Source organism: Salvelinus fontinalis, chromosome 34 (genome assembly GCF_029448725.1).
Source record: "Salvelinus fontinalis isolate EN_2023a chromosome 34, ASM2944872v1, whole genome shotgun sequence".
In the NCBI taxonomy this organism is placed as follows: Eukaryota; Metazoa; Chordata; class Actinopteri; order Salmoniformes; family Salmonidae; genus Salvelinus; species Salvelinus fontinalis.
Window position 1 is genome coordinate 17,982,663 of NC_074698.1, and position 15,112 is coordinate 17,997,774.

Below are 15,112 nucleotides of genomic sequence, written 5' to 3' on the forward strand. Positions count from 1 at the left end.
GGTTAGGATAATTAGGTTAACGTTACGAAAATGTTTAGGGTTAGCTAAAATGAAGCAAAAAATATATATACTTTTTACGTCAATTTGACAAAAGCAATATCCCTTCTAGACATGACCCATTGAGCCTACGGATGTTGAAGGAGGAGTCGTTCCAATCCTCGTTTCTATTCCCACACCGTTTTCGAGCACTTGACGCTTCTCTGCTACTCTTCTTCTCAAGTTACAATCCCAACAAGATTCCACAGCTCAATGCAACTTCTGTTCTTAAAGCGGAATCAATCAACCCTCCACCCAGCTTGTTATTAAGACAATTTGCTAGTTAATGTTTTTCCTCAAACCGTTCTGAGTAGGCTACTTTTCGACAGGTGTTTTGGGCAGAGTGCCCGGAATAAAAAATGTCCAATGGGAAAAATGCACCTGCGGCGGCGAAGTAAGTTTCAACGTCGGGACAGCTTGGCCTACTGCACGGAACTTTTTTTTTTTATATATATCTTGGTTGTTCGGTTTATATAGTTAGTTATTCAACATCAATTTAACTAATGTAAATACGCCGATTTGTTTTATATATTGTCAGTACAAGTTCTTACTGATCAAGTAACTTTGTTACATTACTTTATTCAGAAGTTATTTAAGATATTTAAAAAGTTATTTTCCTCTTTACATTGGTGTTGTGTTGACATTGAGATGGACAGGGTCAAGATGGTAGTTTAACAATAATATTTTGTGAGGGTTTATTTGAGAAATGTATTTTGGATTGAGTACATCTGATTCATGAGTATTTAAATAATTCAACAAAAGACCAACCAATGCATTAATAGCTGAAGATATCTTATTTATTTTAGAATGACTCTCTCCTCCGTTCTAACTTATTCCTGTGAAGTGTAGTTTCAGTTTAGTGCTTGTTTATTTCATGTTTCCACATATTACTCACAACATGTTTTATGTTGACGAGCTCTTTGTGGAGGGGGAAATCCACTGTATCCACATCTTGAAGTCGTACAAGAAGGCAGGATTCCTTAGATCATCTTGCAGCTTATTTCTAAGAGTTCTTAATATAAATAAATGCATACATTTGAGAATGACAGGACTAGCTTGGCCAAAAGGGTATTCTTACATTTTCTTTTTACTGTACATCAGAGAGCTTCAGATCCATCCGTGCCAGGTTTTAATGTTATGTGCACAAGTACAAGGAAATGCATTTCTTGCAAGCTCTAAACCCAACAATGCAGTAATGAAGGTAAGAGACACTGAGCAGTGTGTGAAGACTGCTGTGAACAGGTGGATGCATGTGTATTGACATGGTTGCAGGCAACTTACCTACGGGCTTTAGAGCCCTTCCATTACCTATTTTCTTTCTCTCAGGAAGAAAGATGATACTAAAGCTGATACTTACTGTCATGTAACCATTGTAGTGTGTGTGCGCAGCTCCTCACAGATGACCCTGCAGGTGTGCCTTGAGGAGTGTATGGAGGCCCTGGACCTCTTCCTCAACAACCACTTCAGTGAGAGCCTGGACAAACTGCGGCCACGGTAACAGTGCCACTCTCTCTGGACTAAAGTGGGCTTCAAACTCTCCATTGGCCAATTAGCATGTACAGGGTGTATTGAAGTATATTTGTGCAGCCTTTAGCCTTTTGTCATTGAGTGGTGTGTAACTTAGTCCAACATCATCACCGTTGAGGTGTGATGTTGTACAGTGGTATTGTGGTGTAGTACAGTGAAGTGTCACACTTCCTGCTACTCAAGGCTTCCTGCACTTCCTGCTACTTCTCCAGGATATGTAGTGTTTACTGAAGCTGACGCCCAGGGCTCAACGGGCAGAACAGAGGCCCTGGAAAATAAACACCATACTGCTGGAGTGAAATAGGAAAATAATTAGGTGTCTGTTGTTGGCTACTCTGTCTTTCCTCATTATCAATAGGTAAAGCCAGTCTATATTGGAAGGGACATTTTTTTCCCGAAAGGAAATTAAAATGTTCGCTGGACAATAAATACTTGCTGTTTTCTGATTGTCAGTGAGGTGTGTATGATGATGATGTTGTGTGTTGCGTTGAAGGGTGAAAGAGAGCATGTACCATGCTCTGATCTACGCCACTGTTCTGGAGATGCAGGCTATGATGACCTTCCAGCAGGATGACATCGTCAATGCAGGCAACACCATGAAGAGTGCCCAGGAGGTCTGCCAGAGGTGAGGATGCTACTATATATGGACACTCATCTGTTTCATGTCCTCTTTAACACATTAGCTCATATTATAGACACAAGCAACATCCAGAAAAGATAAATAGAGGGAAATCCTGGAATATTCTAACAGTTGGTCTGGCATCTAACAGTGAGGCCTAATATGCTACTAGAGCTATTAGTGTCCTGTCCATCAGCCATAACCTGCAGGCAAATGAGAGCCTTTACATGGCAACAAGGTCTCTTAACGCCCCGGCTGGAATTTGCCTGTGTTTGCATGGCCAGAGCAGCTCTATTGATGGCCTACAGCAGGGGTATTCAACTCTCACCCTACGAGGTCAGGAGCCTGCTGGTTTTCTGTTCTACCTGATAATTAATTGCCAGGTATAAATCAGTCCCTGATCTTAGATGGGAACAATAAAAACAAGCACTGGAATTGGCTTCGAAGTCCAGAGGTGAGTTTGAGGGGCCTACAGCACAGGTGTCAAACTCATTCCACTAAGCTGAGTGGCTGCGGGTTTTCACCTTGTAGCCGTGTACTTAATTGATGAATTAAGGTCCCTAATTAGTAAGGAACTCCCCACACCTGGTTGTCTAGGGCTTAATTGAAAGCAAAAACCTACAGACACTAAGCCCTCCATGGAATGAATGACACCTCTGGCCTACAGCAAGCAAGGACACATGAGATTGCTGGAGGTGGCCAAAAGGCTGTCATGTGTTATTATAATGTTCCACATTAATGCCCATGTGATTAACATGAGAAGCATGCATTGCTCAATGAGATGTAATTGTTTTAGTCTTACGCTCATAGTTGGTCTCATTTCTTCTTAGGTTTCGACGAAAGTCCCCTAGCAATATCAGTAAATCACCCGGAGAGCGTCTAACTGAAGGTAAGTGCGCTTTTATAATTGGGCATCTCAGACTATTATTATGGCAGATTTCAAATAGCCACTGACCGGGTGTGTGTGGGTTTGCAGAGCAGCTCCAAGCTCTCCATGCTGATGCGTGTTATGCTGAATGCTTGCTCCAAAGGGCTGCTCTCACCTTCCTACAGGTAAGACAGGTCCTCCTGTCCTCAACTCTAAATCTTACTGATCCTGGTTAATGACACTGCTGGTGTTTTTAGTTTAGCATTAATGCACAGGTAAATGCCAAAATAAAGGAAACGCTTGAGTAAATGAGGGATACAATGTATATTGAAAGCCGGTGCTTCCACATAGGTGTGGTTTTCTGAGTAAGTTAAACAATTAACATCCCATCATGCTTAAGGCCTAGTTGCCCATTAGAAGAAGAGATCAGTTACTTTGAAAGAGGGGTCTCAAGGGAGCATAAGGGCTTGAAAGTAGGTGCATGTGTATGTCTGTCTCTCGGTCATCAGATCTCAACCCAATGTAACACTTATTGGAGATTCTGGAGCGGCGCTTGAGATAGCGTTTTCCACCACCATCAACAAAACACCAAATTATGTGATTTTTTTTGTGGAAGAATGGTGTTTCGTCCCTCCAATAGAGTTCCAGAAACTTGTAGAATCTATGCCAAGGAGCATTGAAGCTGTTCTGGTGGCCCTATTAGGACACTTTATGCTGATGTTTCCTTTATTTTGACAGTTACCTGTATGTATGATAACTGTGTCCAACTGATTAGATATCGGTCGATGAAACACATTGTTGTAGTTTTCCTTCCTGCTTCTTGGTGTTTTGCGTCTGTGCATAGTTTTTAAAGAGCGATCCAACAGGTTTCCCCTGTCCTCTCATTCATTTGTGAATACAGTACATTACTGTCTCACCAGTTGACACCTTTTGTTAAAATGTTTTATTTTCCCTCTTCCTCAAGGATGAGAACATGGTGAGTTTTATCAAAGGAGGAATCAAAGTACGCAACAGTTATCTGATTTACAAGTAAGTTTGCAGGAGAAAGGCAGGAATGGTTCTCACATTAAACAGGCTCACACAGTGGGATTGTGAATCAACATGTGGAATCAATAGTTCTATTTACCAAATTATGCACTGCTATTACAATAAGACTGTGCTCAGATGTTAACAATAATGGCAATTTTTTCTGGTAAGTGTCTATCGTTATCAGTCATTTAGATGTGTTTTTATTGTGTAATAACCAGGCATTATTACAGCCTATAATATAATCATGTTAGACTATGAATGACATAATTGCCTTTTATGACACAGGGAGCTGCACACCTTCCTACAGTCTAACAGCTCTCTCCTTGGACCCAACCACATTCACTTAGAGGGAGGGGTGTCTTTTGGGATCGGAGCATTCAACTTGGTATGTCCCACAAGCATCCCCGTATTCCATTTAATGGTCAATTTGTTAGATAATTGTGTGTTTTAGCACGTGTCAGTCAGACGTTACGCTGTATCACAGGATTCTGTGCTGTCTTCCAGACTCTTTCCATGTTTCCACCTCGGTTACTCAAAGTTTTAGAGTTTGCTGGCTTCTCTGGAGACAAGGTATAGTTGCTCATTCTAACTTGTGTCTAGAAAGTGATTGGTTTACATCAGGGCTGCCCAACCCTGTTTCTGGAGAGGTAGCCTGCTGTAGTTAATTAACATGATTCACCTTAACAAGCAGGTCATTATTATAATCCTGTTTGCTAGATGCTCTACATGGCAGCAGCTCTAAAGGAACAGCGTTGGGCAGCCCTGCTTTACAGGTTGTCTCTGTCTCCCCCCTCTCAGTATATATTGTATGTTATTGTGTGCAGGAGTATGGTCTGTCCCAGCTGAATGATGGTGCCACTACAAACAACCTGCGTTCCATGCTGTGTGCCTTGCTGTTGCTCTGTTACTACACCTTCCTCACCTTCATACTCGGTACTCTACTCTTCACAACCAGGAAGTGAATGGAGATCACAACTGACTTGGCTGTTCGGAAATGACACAATTATATATCACATACACGCATGTGTGAAAGAGCGAGAGATAAAGAACGAGAGGGTAGACTGTGTTTGAGTTTCTGGTTTTGTCCATACATCTTATTGAGTTCTTTATCACTCTACAGGGACCGGTGAGGGGGACGTGGCTGATGCTGAGAAGCTGCTGAAGCCTTTCCGGCTCCGCTACCCACAGGTGAGTGACACTCCTCCTCCCCAGGCTCTCACCCAGCCCAAAGCAAACTCAACTCTGTATGGAACACAATGTGACTTCTGGGCAAACACATTCTAAAGTAATAGTTTTAGAATGTGGGTAAGTAATGCACTGACTAAGAGAGAGGTCATTTAGTCAGAGGAGGTGCTTATGCTTGAGCTACCATTGTGTAAGTATGTAATTTTACAAGTGCTAGCCACCGCCAAAGTATTATATATGGTGTTATCAGAGAATGTTTACATTTCTCTCCACTTCCCTTCAGGGGGCCATATTTCTCTTCTTTGCAGGTAGGGCTGAGGCAATCAAGGGGAACATTGATGAGGTGAGCCTCAAACTTCATGTCTATGTTATGCTATCTGTCTGTTTTTCCAGTCATATTTAGCAGTGGTGTTTGTATTGATAGGCCTAGAATGAGATCAGTGTGGGCCTGTGGTTTGCTGGTGGGGTGTACTGTAATGATGATATGTCACCAGGCGGTGGTGCTGTTTGAGGATGGCTGCAAAGCTCGGCAGCAGTGGAAGCAGTTTCACCACATGTGCTACTGGGAGCTGATGTGGTGCTTCACCTACAAGTGCGTGTGGCGGATGGCCTACTTTTATGCTGATCTACTGAGCAATGAGAGCCGCTGGTCCAAGGCAAGAGAGTGTGCTGTAGTGTTGAGTACAGCCTAGGAACCAATTTAAGATGACAAAACCACTTGAGCAGACACTCTTAATTGAATTCAGTCAATTTGACCTACCCGCTAAATGTATGGCTTTTAAAGCCAATGCAGTATTTTTATCCCAACAGACTTGACATTATTAAACTTTACAGTTGTGGCCAAAAGTTTTGAAAATTACAAATATTATTTTCCACAAAGTTTGCTGCTTCAGTGTCTTTAGATATTTTTGTCAGATGTTACTATGGAAAACTGAAGTATAATTACACGTGTCATAAGTGTCAAAGGCTTTTATTGACAATTATATGAAGTTGATGCAAAGAGTCAATATTTGCAGTGTTGACCCTTCTTTTTCAAGACCCCTGCAATCTGCCCTGGCATGCTGTCAATTAACTTCTGGGCCACATCCTGACTGATGACAGCCCATTCTTGCATAATCAATGCTGGGAGTTAGTCAGAATTTGTGGGGTTTTGTTTGTCCACCTGCCTCTTGAGGATTGACTACAAGTTCTCAATGGGTTTAAGGTCTGGGGAGTTTCCTGGCCATGGACCCAAAATATTGATGTTTTGTTTCCTGAGCCACTTAGTTATCACTTTTGCCTTATGGCAAGGTGCTCCATCATGCTGGAAAGGGCATGTTCGTCACCAAACTGTTCCTGGATGGTTGGGAGAAGTTGCTCTCGGAGGATGTGTTGGTACCATTCTTTATTCATAGCTGTGTTCTTAGGCAAAATTGTGAGTGAGCCCACTCCCTTGGCTGAGAAGCAACCCCAAACATGAATGGTCTCAGGATGCTTTACTGTTGGCATGACACAGGACTGATGGTAGCGCTCACCTTGTCTTCTCCGGACAAGCTTTTTTCCGGATGCCCCAAACAATCGGAAAGGGGATTCATCAGAGAAAATGACTTTAACCCAGTCCTCAGCAGTCCAATCCCTGTGCCTTTTGCAGAATATCAGTCTGTCCCTGATGTTTTTCCTGGAGAGAAGTGGCTTCTTTGCTGCCCTTCTTGACACCAGGCCATCATCAGTCTTTGCCTCACTGTGTGCGTGCAGATGCACTCACACCTGCCTGCTGCCATTCCTGAGCAAGCTCTGTACTGGTGGTGCCCCGATCCTGCAGCTGAATCAACTTTAGGAGACGGTCCTGGTGCTTGCTGGACTTTCTTGGGCGCCCTGAAGCCATCTTCACCGCTCTCCTTGAAGTTCTTGATGATCCGATAAATGGTTGATTTAGGTGCAATCTTACTGGCAGCAATATCCTTGCCTGTGAAGCCCTTTTTGTGCAAAGCAATGATGACGACACGTGTTTCCTTGCAGTTAACCATGATTGACAGAGGAAGAACAATGATTCCAAGCACCACCCTCCTTTTGAAGCTTCCAGTCTGTTATTCGAACTCAATCAGCATGAGGGTGATCTCCAGCCTTGTCCTCGTCAACACTCAAACCTGTGTTAACGAGAGAATCACTGACATGTCAGCTGGTCCTTTTGTGGCAGGGCTGAAATGCAGTGGAAATGTTTTGGGGATTCAGTTAATTTGCATGGAAAAGAGGGACTTTGCAATTAATTGCTATTCATCTGATCACTCTTCATAACATTCTGGAGTATATGCAAATTGCCATCATACAAACTGAGGCAGCAGACTTTGTGAAAATGTAATATTGATGTCATTCTCAATTTTTGGCCACGACTGTACTTACTGTATGGCTGGGTCCTGACTGAATAAGGCTTGTCTTTCCTTCAGGCCATGTATGTGTACATGAAGGCTGCTTACCTGAGCATGCTTGCTCCGGGGGAGGCTAGGCCTTTTGGAGAAGATGAGGTGGAGCTTTTCAGGTAAACACATGCTCATCACAACAAAAACATAACTTGAAATTCCCCAGTCCCGTTTCATTGTGACCACCCTCTTTCCTGGCCCCTTCTATTTTTCTGTCTTTGCCCGCTCTCTTAGACAGGTGTCCACCTTCAAGCAAAAGATAGCAGGGAAGTCTCCACCCACAGAGAAGTTTGCCATTCGCAAGGCTAGACGTTACAAAGCTAGCTGCCCAGTGAGGCTCCCAGTACCTGTGCTGGTGAGACCCCACAAACACACATACGCAAAGCTGCATAAAGGCATGCACAAATCTGTTGCTAAAATGGTAAGGGTCACTTGTATTTGTGGTTCTGACAGTATTATCTCTTGCTACATTGTGTTGTAGGAGATGATGTACATGTGGAACGGCTTCTCCATGATCAGCAAGCGGCCAGAGCTGACCGAGGGCATGCTGCAGACACTGGTGGAGGCAGAGCGCACCCTGCTGGAATTTCCCGGTATTGCAACCTGTCTGGGGCTAACCAGCCTGCTTGCCTAAGCTGGTCATGAAACAATAACCACTCTTATAATATCACCAAAAGAGAATGGATAAAGACAGATTTTACACACATTCTGCTTGAGCCTGTGTTGAATAATTTTGAATGCTTGGTTTTATAATCTGTGTTTTGTTTTGGAAGCGAATGAGTATTTAGTGGATGACCGCTGTGTGATCCACCTACTGAAGGGGCTGTGTCTGAAGAACCAGGGACACATTCAGGCTGCAGAGGAATGCTTCAGCAAGGTGTACAACAGGTGACGTTGGGAGTCTTTTAGTCTGGGTATCTTTCATTTATACACACCTGGAGTCTGTGTGTTGTATAACAAAATGGTAAATACATGCCGACGCATGCGTAACATGTTTGCTGAGAGGTTATAAAATTAGTTTATTGGTTTATTCGGATCCCTATTAGCCGTTGCCAAAACAGCAGCTATTCTTCCTTAGGTCCAGAGTGTCACTTTTTTTAACAGACTCATCCATGCTAAAAGGAAATATTTTCATGGTATTTAATCAAACAATGTGTTCTTTGTTTGATTTAACCACACCAATGTTTTATCATAGCAAGTTGAACAATGCAGTGTTATGGAGGAGGGTAGGACCTCATAGCAGTGAAATGCACTCTGAATAATGTCTAGAAATGTGTTTTTAGAACAGTCAGTGATATATGAACATGTTCAGTGTAAACGACTAAGAGATTAATGATATGGCCATCTGTTCTCTAACCTCCAGTGAGAAGAAGATCAAGTTTGACCATTACCTGGTGCCCAACGCTCTGCTGGAGCTCAGTGTGGTCTACATAGACACCGGCCGCAAGGAGGAGGCCATCAAACTACTGGTGAAAGCCAAGTGAGTCATCTCTTACTGGTTGTTCCAATACAGCCTGCAAGCTGTAGCAGGCTTACATTCCAGCTTGACATTAAAACACCTTATTAAACTAATGAAGATTCTGTTGATTGGTTAGTTGAAAAGAATGGCACCGGAGGAGATGGCTGCTGTTTTTACGGGCTCCTAACCAATTATTTGTAACTTATTTTGTACATAATGTTTTTCCCGCGTCTCTTATGACCCAAAAAGAGCTTCTGGATATCAGAACAGCGATTACTCACCTCGAACTGGACCAAAAAAATAATATTTAACAAGTATTGCAGATACAGGGGCCTCTAATATCCGTCCTATTAGCCAATGTAAACTGTAGGAGCTCCGTTCAAGACTATCCTACCAAAGGGGTATAAAAAACAAAAACTAATATCTTATGTTTCCCTGAGTCGTGGCTGAACGACGACATGGATAATATACAGTTGGCTGGTTTTTCTGTGCACCGGCAAGACTGAACAGCTCCCTCTGGTAAGAGTAGGGGTGCCAGTCTGTGTCTTTGTCAATAACAGCTGGTGCACAAATCAAATAAAGGAAGTCTCTACGTTTTGCTCACCTGAGGTAGAGTATCTCATGATAGGCTGTAGACCACACTATTTACCAAGAGTTTATCTATATTTTTCAGAGCTGTCTATTTACCACCACAAACCGATGCTGGTACTAAGACCTCACTCAACGAGTTGTATAAAGCCATAAGCAAACAAGAAAATGCTCATCCAGAGGCAGTGTTTTTAGTGGCTGGGGACTTTAATGGAGGGAAACTTAAATCCGTTTTACCTCATTTCTGCCAGCATGTTACATGTGCCACGAGGGAGGGGAGGAACTCTAGGCCATCTTTACTCCACACACAGAGACTTGTACAAGCTCTCCCCCGCCCTCCATTTGTCAAATCTAACCATAATTGTATCCTCCTGATTTCCTGCTTACAAGCAAAAACTAAAGCAAGAAGTACCAGTGACTTACAGAATTGGTCAGATGACACAGATGCCAAGCTACAGGACTGTTTTGCTAGCACAGACTGGAATATGTTTTGGGTTTCTTCCGATGGATTTGAGTACACCACATCAGTCATTGGCTTCATCAATAAGTGCATCGAAGTCGTCCCCACAGTGACCGTACGTACATACCGCAACCAGAAGCCATGGATTACAGGCAACATCCGCACTGAGCTAGTCGTTAGCTCCCGCTTTTAAGGAGCGGGACTCTAACCCGGACGCTTATAAGAAATCCCGCTATGCCCTCAGACAAACCATCAAACAGGCAAAGCGTAAATACAGGACTAAGATTGAATCCCGTAGCACTCACGTATGTAGCCATGAAGAGCTTTGAAAGGCTGGTCATGGCTCACATCAACACCATCATCCCAGAAACCCTAGGCTGACTCCAATTTGCATACTGCCCCAACAGATCCACAGATGACGCAATCTCTATTGCACTCAATAGAGTGCAATAGAGATTAGACAAAAGGAACACCTACTTGACAATGCTGTTCATTGACTACAGCTCAGTGTTCAACACCATAGTGCCCTCAAAGCTCATCACTAAGCTAAGGACCCTGGGACTAAACACCACCCTCTGCAACTGGATTCTGGACTTCATGACGGGCCTCCCTCAGGTCGTAAGGGTAGGCAACAACACATCTGCCATGCTGATCCTCAACACGGGGGGCCCCTCAGGGGTGCATGCTCAGTCCCCTCCTGTACTCCTGTTCACCCACGACTGCATGGCCAAGCACGACTCCAACACCATTAAGTTTGCACACAGCGATGGTAGGCCTGATCACCGACAACGATGAGACAGCCTATAGGAAGGAGGTCAGAGATCTTGAAGTGTGGGGCCAGGAAAACCTCTCAACGTGATCAAGACAAAGGAGGTGATCGTGGACTACAGGAAAAGAAGGGCTAAGCACGGCTCCATTCTTATCGACGGGGCTATAGTGGAGCAGGTTGAGCTTCAAGTGCCTTGGTGTCCACATCCAACAAACTATCATGGTCCAAACACACCAAGACAGTCGTGGCGAGAGGGCACGACAATGCTTATTCCCCCTCATGAGACTGAAAAGATTTGGCATGGGTACTCAGATCCTCAAAATTCTACAGCTGCACCATCGAGAGCATCCTGACTGGTTGCATCACCGCCTGGTATGGCAACTGCTCTGCTTCCGAACCGCAAGGCACTAGACTAGAGGGTAGTGCGTTCGGCCCAATACATCACTGGAGCCAAGCTTCCTGACATCCAGGACCTCTATACTAGGCGGTGTCAGAAGAAGGCCTTAAAAATGACCAAATAATCCAGCCACCCTAGTCATAAACTGTTCTCTCTGCTACTGCACGGCAAGTGGTACCGGAGCGCCAAGTCTAGGTCCAAAAGACTTCTGAACAGCTTCTACCCCCCCCAAGCCATAAGATTGCTGAACAGCTAATAAAATTGCTACCCAGACTATTTGCATTGACTATTTGCTACTCGCTGTTTATCTATGCATAGTCACTTTAGCCCTACCTACATGTACATATTACCTCAACTAACCTGTACCCCGCACATTGACTTGGTACCGGTACCCCCTGTATATAGCCTTGTTATTTTATTGTTGCTCTTATTTTTTTCATTTATTTTGTAAATATTTTCTTAACCAACAATGAAGTTGACTCTATTTTTGTTAAGTGCTTGTAAGCATTTGACGGTAAGGTCTACGTACCTACACCTGTTGTATTTGGCGCATGTGACAAATAAAATTGTATTTGAATTGGTTGTATTGAGGCTAGACTGGAACAAAATCCTGCACACTATTTTGCTCTACAGGACCAGGATTGGTGACTTCTGCAAGATACCGTGAGCTCAAAGTATTGGGACAGTGCCTTTTTGTTTTGGCTCTGTACTCAGCACTTTGGATTTTAAATTTTACAATGACGATGAGGTTAAAGTGCAAACTGTCAGCTGACAGTCTGGATTTGAAATGATACGGGTTAAAGTACAACGTGCTGGAGTACTGAGCCAAAACATGTCACTGTCCCAATACTTTTGGAGCTTTGCGTGTACACATACAATGTTACTAAGTCTTACTCATGATTCCGATCCACTTTGTTCTGTTCCCTCAGAACTAACTACAAGGAGTACTCTATGGAGTCACGCACACAGTTCAGGATCCATGCTGCTCTCTCCAAACTCAAGGCTGACACTAGTGACCAAGATGAAATCACACCACTGTAGTATAACAGGTGTCATTGTGCTCACCACGCACTGGACTTGCTTCCCCTGCCATGTGTAGATGTTCCAGGAAGACCTGCTCTCTTTTTTTTAATCCTCAGCCACTTTGATCACTGCCTCAATGTTACTTGCTTTGTGGTGAAAGTCTCTGTCCTTCATGGATGGTGGTCTCTCCCTGATTTAAAACACTTGAGTTTTGAATGGGAGTTGGTAAAAGTTGCCTCTACCTGCTGGTTCTAGGTCAGGCATTATATCCACCTACTGGGTGATGAACACCCTGATCCTACATCTGTGGTTAGGTTCGGCTTCTATCTTCAGTGTTTGAATGTGTGGTACTTACATCACTGCACTGGTAACCCATAACAGTAGATGGGAGGCAGTTGATCAAAACAATTTGAATACATTATATCTACATTTTTTTGTGGGGAAAAACATGTTGAAATGAACTTATTAACAATGTAAGTAATGTTTGTATGTTCTGATGTGAGGTAGAGTTTTGCTTTTAACTTCTCCAAAAGTGATTGAGTATTACTGTAAGCATTTTGACAAAGCACCCCTTTAGTGATAACTGAATAAGACAGACATATGACTACATAACGTATGACATTGCTTTGATCCGAGTTATTTTAACAAATGTATTAACATTTATGTATAGTGGATGTAGAAGAACCTTAATAATCAATAGGTCATGCTGCAGTTGAAGTCAGAAGTTTACATACACCTTAGCCAAATACATTTAAACTCAGTTTTACACAATTCCTGACATTTAATCCTAGTAAAAATTCCCTGTCTTAGGTCAGTTAGGATCACCACTTTATTTTAAGAATGTGAAATGTCAGAATAATAGGAGAGAGAATTATTTATTTCAGATTTTATTTCTTTCATCACATTCCCAGAGGGTTAGAAGTTTACATGCACTCAATTAGTATTTGGTAGGATTGCCTTTAAATTGTTTAACTTGGGTCAAATGTTTTGGATAGCCTTCCACAAGCTTCCCACAATAAATTGGGTGGATTTTGGCCCATTCCTCCTGACAGAGTTGGTGTAACTGAGTCAGGTTTGTAGGCCTCCTTGCTCACACATGAATTTTCAGTTCTGCCCACAAATTTTCTAGAGGATTGAGGTCAGGGCTTTGTGATGGCCACTCCAATATCTTGACTTTGTTGTCCTTAAGCCATTTTGCCACAACTTTGAAAGTATGCTTGGGGTCATTGTCCATTTGGAAGACCATTTGCGACCAAGCTTTAACTTTCTGACTGATGTCTTGATGTTGCTTCAATATATCCACATAATTTTCCATCTTCATGATGCCATCTATTTTGTGAAGTGCACCAGTCCCTCCTGCAGCAAAGCACCCCCACGACATGATGCTCCCACCCCCGTGCTTCACGGTTGGGATGGTGTTTTTCGGCCTGCAAGCCTCCCCCTTTTTCCTCCAAACATAACGACGGTCATTATGGCCAAACAGTTCTATTTTTGTTTCATCAGACCAGAGGACATTTCTCCAAAAAGTACGATCTTTGTCCCCATGTGCATTTGCAAACCGTAGTCTGGCTTTTTTTTATGGCGGTTTTGGAGCAGTGGCTTCTTCCTTGCTGAGTGGCCTTTCAGGTTATGTCGATATAGGACTCGTTTTACTGTGGATATAAATACTTTGTACCCGTTTCCTCCAGCATCTTCACAAGGTCCTTCGCTGTTCTGGGATTGATTTGCCCTTTTCGCACCCAAGTACATTCATCTCTAGGAGACAGAATGAGTCTCCTTCCTGAGCGGTATGACGGCTGCGTGGTCCCATGGTGTTTATACTTGCATACTATTGTTTGTACAGATGAACGTGGTACCTTCAGGCGTTTGGAAATTGCTCCCAAGGATGAAGCAGACCTGTAGAGGTCTACAATTTATGATTACTTTTGATTTTCCCATGATGTCAAGCAAAAAGACACTGAGTTTGAAGGTAGGCCTTGAAATACATCCACAGGTACACCTCCAATTGACTCAAATTATGTCAATTAGCCTGTCAAATGGTTCTAAAGCCATGACATTTTCTGGAATTTTCCAAGCTGTTTAAAGACACAGTCAACTTAGTGTATGTAAACTTCTGACCAACTGGAATTGTGATACAGTGAATTATAAGTGGAATCTGTCTTTAAACAATTGTTGAAAAAATTACTTGTCATGCACAAAGTAGATGTCCTAACCAACTTGCTAAAACTATAGTTTGTCAACAAGAAATGTGTGGAGTGGTTGGAGACACTTAGGTTGGAGTCATTTAAACTCATTTATGTAAACTTCCAACTTTAACTGTATGTTGTCCCTGCTGCAAACTACAGAGGAAAGTAGTCAGTTGAAATAAGTTTAACCTCTGATATTCATTACTTCAAATAAAGTTTAGACTGTCACTCAAGACCTTGTACAAAGAAAGGCGTGGTTAAAAGATTTGAAAAACATGATTAAATATGTCCATTTGCTACAAGCCCTTTTTGTTTTATAATATTTTACTGGAGCATATCTCAGTCGAGTGTAACCCATCCTTGTCCAGATTGCCCTATAAATAACAAACTTTGATTAAGAGGTGATATTTTGTGACTTTACAGATAATGATTTATGACTAGCACCTACACAGAGTGTACAAAACATTATGAAAACCTGCTCTTTGCATGACAGACTGACTGCGCTATGATCCCTTATTGATGAATGGGAAGAGACAGGTTAAAGGATTTTTCCACCTTGACAATTGAGAC

The 15,112-nt window shown here is 42.7% G+C and overlaps 1 protein-coding gene across 1 annotated transcript; it reads left to right on the forward strand.

Moving 5' to 3' along the window:
• Positions 1 to 146: 146 nt before the first annotated feature.
• On the forward strand, positions 147 to 14,844 carry LOC129833380 (tetratricopeptide repeat protein 39A-like). Its single transcript, XM_055897937.1, has 18 exons — positions 147 to 430; positions 1,426 to 1,530; positions 2,057 to 2,188; positions 3,013 to 3,071; positions 3,159 to 3,235; positions 4,015 to 4,079; positions 4,365 to 4,464; positions 4,584 to 4,649; positions 4,904 to 5,012; positions 5,200 to 5,267; positions 5,548 to 5,607; positions 5,759 to 5,920; positions 7,688 to 7,779; positions 7,895 to 8,015; positions 8,142 to 8,253; positions 8,434 to 8,548; positions 9,024 to 9,140; positions 12,263 to 14,844. Exons 1-18 carry the CDS (start codon positions 396 to 398, stop codon positions 12,372 to 12,374), a joined length of 1,707 nt encoding a protein of 568 aa, XP_055753912.1. The 5' UTR covers positions 147 to 395; the 3' UTR covers positions 12,375 to 14,844.
• Positions 14,845 to 15,112: the final 268 nt, after the last annotated feature.